The 2,562-nt window shown below is 37.9% G+C and overlaps 1 protein-coding gene across 1 annotated transcript in view; it reads right to left on the reverse strand.

The window, feature by feature from the left end:
* The window catches only part of PPWD1 (peptidylprolyl isomerase domain and WD repeat containing 1), a 13,848-nt gene that overhangs the window by 6,231 nt on the left and 5,055 nt on the right, over nucleotides 1-2,562 (reverse strand). The window contains exons 3-4 of the mRNA XM_008939355.1: nucleotides 1,879-1,999; nucleotides 328-775 (exon numbers count right to left, since the gene is read on the reverse strand). Of these exons, the coding sequence (XP_008937603.1) occupies nucleotides 328-775; nucleotides 1,879-1,999 (569 nt within the window). The remainder of the gene's footprint in view (nucleotides 1-327; nucleotides 776-1,878; nucleotides 2,000-2,562) is intronic.

A 2,562-nucleotide genomic window follows, 5' to 3' on the forward strand; every position in this document is an offset into this window, starting at 1 on the left:
AGATGAGAAATTTAATTAAATATTTTGCTGTTATATGAAATGGGCCATGATTGCTTTCCAGTAAAAAGAAATCTACCAGTACAAAAACACAGACTAAACCCAACAGCTCAGCTTCACTGCATAATTAACATCATTCAGTAAGAATTAATTCTGGGGCAAAGTAACACAAGAGGCAAGGAAGAGAACACAGAAAACCTCTTCTGCAAGAAAATGAGAGCAATGAAGCTCAGCTTTAGAAACAGACGATAACTTAGGTGACTGACAAATAAAATCATGTGAGTAGAGAGAGAGAGAGCCTCAAAAAAAGAAAAGGAAGACCAAACTCACACTCAGAGATTCATCAAAGACTCTCATAAGCTTCCCCGTCAGAAACCGGAAAATTCTAACTTTCCTGTCAGACCCTAGGGTGGCCATTTTCATGCCATCAGGTGAAAAACTTATACTGGATGGGTAAGCCTTGCATTTAGCAAATTCATATAGATCAGTATCCGTTTTATACTCCCAGTTCACATTCTTGGGAAATTTATATTCATGAGGAGTACCAGTCCAGTACTCGATCATTCCGGATTTGTCAGCAGACACTATGACTTTGCAGACAGGGTTCAATCGTATCTGAGTAAGAGAGGACCCATGCAGTTTATCAAAAATATGGAGTGGTTGGTTATTCCCACGTCCGTCATATATGAATATTTTTCCAGTGGTCTTCTCAGATACTGCAACGGAAGACACGGCATCTCCAGGGCAGTATACCCATTCACACTGCCCAGGGTGGTAGCTGTAACGAAGAGTGGAAAGAGAAAAAAAAATCAAAAATAAATAAGGACCAGTGTGACGTACATAAAAATTGATTATGCTGTAAACTTGACAGGACAAGAGGAAAAGGTATTAAGTTACACTAGGTGAGGTTTAGGTTAGACATTAGGAAAAACTTCTTCACCAAAAAAGGTGATCAAGGACTGGAACAGGCTTCCCAGGGAAGTGGCTAAATCACCATCCCTGGATGTATTTAAAAGCCATCTAGATAGTGTGCTCAGGAATATGGTGTAGAAGTGGCCTGGTAGAGTTAGATAATGGTTGGACTCAATGATCTTAGAGGCCCTTGGCAACCATAATGATTCTCTGATTATCTGGAAGAAAATACGTTTTTACAGAGACTTTCTGAAAAGCTTTTTTTTTTTTTTTTTTTTTTTGAGTTTTTACTTCAATTCTGTTTCATAAACAATCAACAAACAGTAGGCTAGAAGGAGTAAGTTTTCCAATTGTAAAAGGCTTATGGAAACTAGTATTTCTATCATTCTTGTACAGCATTCAATGATCCTCCAAACTTTCAAACCCACCCTCATAACAGTGAAGGGCTCGTTTTCCCCTGGTATTGTTCTAATTCCAATAACATCTGTTCATATTTCTCCTAGATGCATTAGCTACATACCGTATAACTACAAAAATCATACAACAATCTTGCAAGCAAGACTAAGGGAAACAACAATCTTCTAATGGAAGAAGGAAATTTCTATCCCTATGACAAAAAGAACGACAAGTAAGACAATATATACAAGTCAAATTCCTTCTCTACTAGAAATATTACTTGTCTGCAATTTTTAAATTCAGTGCCAAAGAACATTAAGAAAATTACACCTAGCTAAGTATTTTGAAAAACACCACATCTTTGTGGATAATTCTGACAGTCATAAATTATTCTATTCAGTCAGGCCTTCTTCAGCCACTGGATGTATTTCGAGCAGTGCAACTTACTCAGCTTCATCTGATCTGGGGTTAAAAAACACAACTTAAAAAAAATCAAAGTATTTACTTACCTCTTTGCAACATAACACCTATTTATAGTCCCAAACAAACGTTTTCAAGAACTAAGTAACTTACCCAAGTTTCAGCATGTTGATCATATCAAAGTTGACTACATCAAACACCTTCATTGCTTTGTCATCTCCCACTGAACAGAACAATGCCCCCTCAGAACTAACAGCAATACTCTCAATAACACCTGTCAAAAAAGTTAACATGCTATTAGGACACAAGAAAGGGATGTCCTTCATTTCAGTATTCCAGAGAAAATTATGCAGGGGTTTAAATCAGTTTCTCATCTGTTTCTCCACCTTTTTGACTTAAAAAAATACCTGACTAACAAAAAAAAAAAAAAACACCAAAACAACCCACACTAAGCAACACTTTGTGTCCAACTACTGTTTAGAAACAGGTTTGTGATAATTAACTCCTTACCATATAAATAAATGAAAGTAATGAACAGGAAGAACTGGAGATCTGGGCATGGCTCACGTGACTGCAGTACTGCCATGGCCAGCCATGTACTTTTTTAGGAAAGAGAGTCCAGCAAGGCAAGGTGGTGGCACTGCACTTTATGCAAGACAGCAGCTGGAATGTATCAAGCTCTGCCTAGGGGAGGGATGAAGAGCATGTTGAAAGCTTATGGGTCATATCAGGTTTGTACCTCTGTCTTTATTACTAACTGCTTTTTATATTATCAAGCTGAAGTGCTGGGGTTAAACCCCGAGCCCTGGAATGAGGGTTGGCATATGGATGATGTCC

The sequence above is a fragment of the Merops nubicus genome, unplaced genomic scaffold, assembly GCF_000691845.1.
Source record: "Merops nubicus isolate BGI_N331 unplaced genomic scaffold, ASM69184v1 scaffold33174, whole genome shotgun sequence".
Classification (NCBI taxonomy): Eukaryota; Metazoa; Chordata; class Aves; order Coraciiformes; family Meropidae; genus Merops; species Merops nubicus.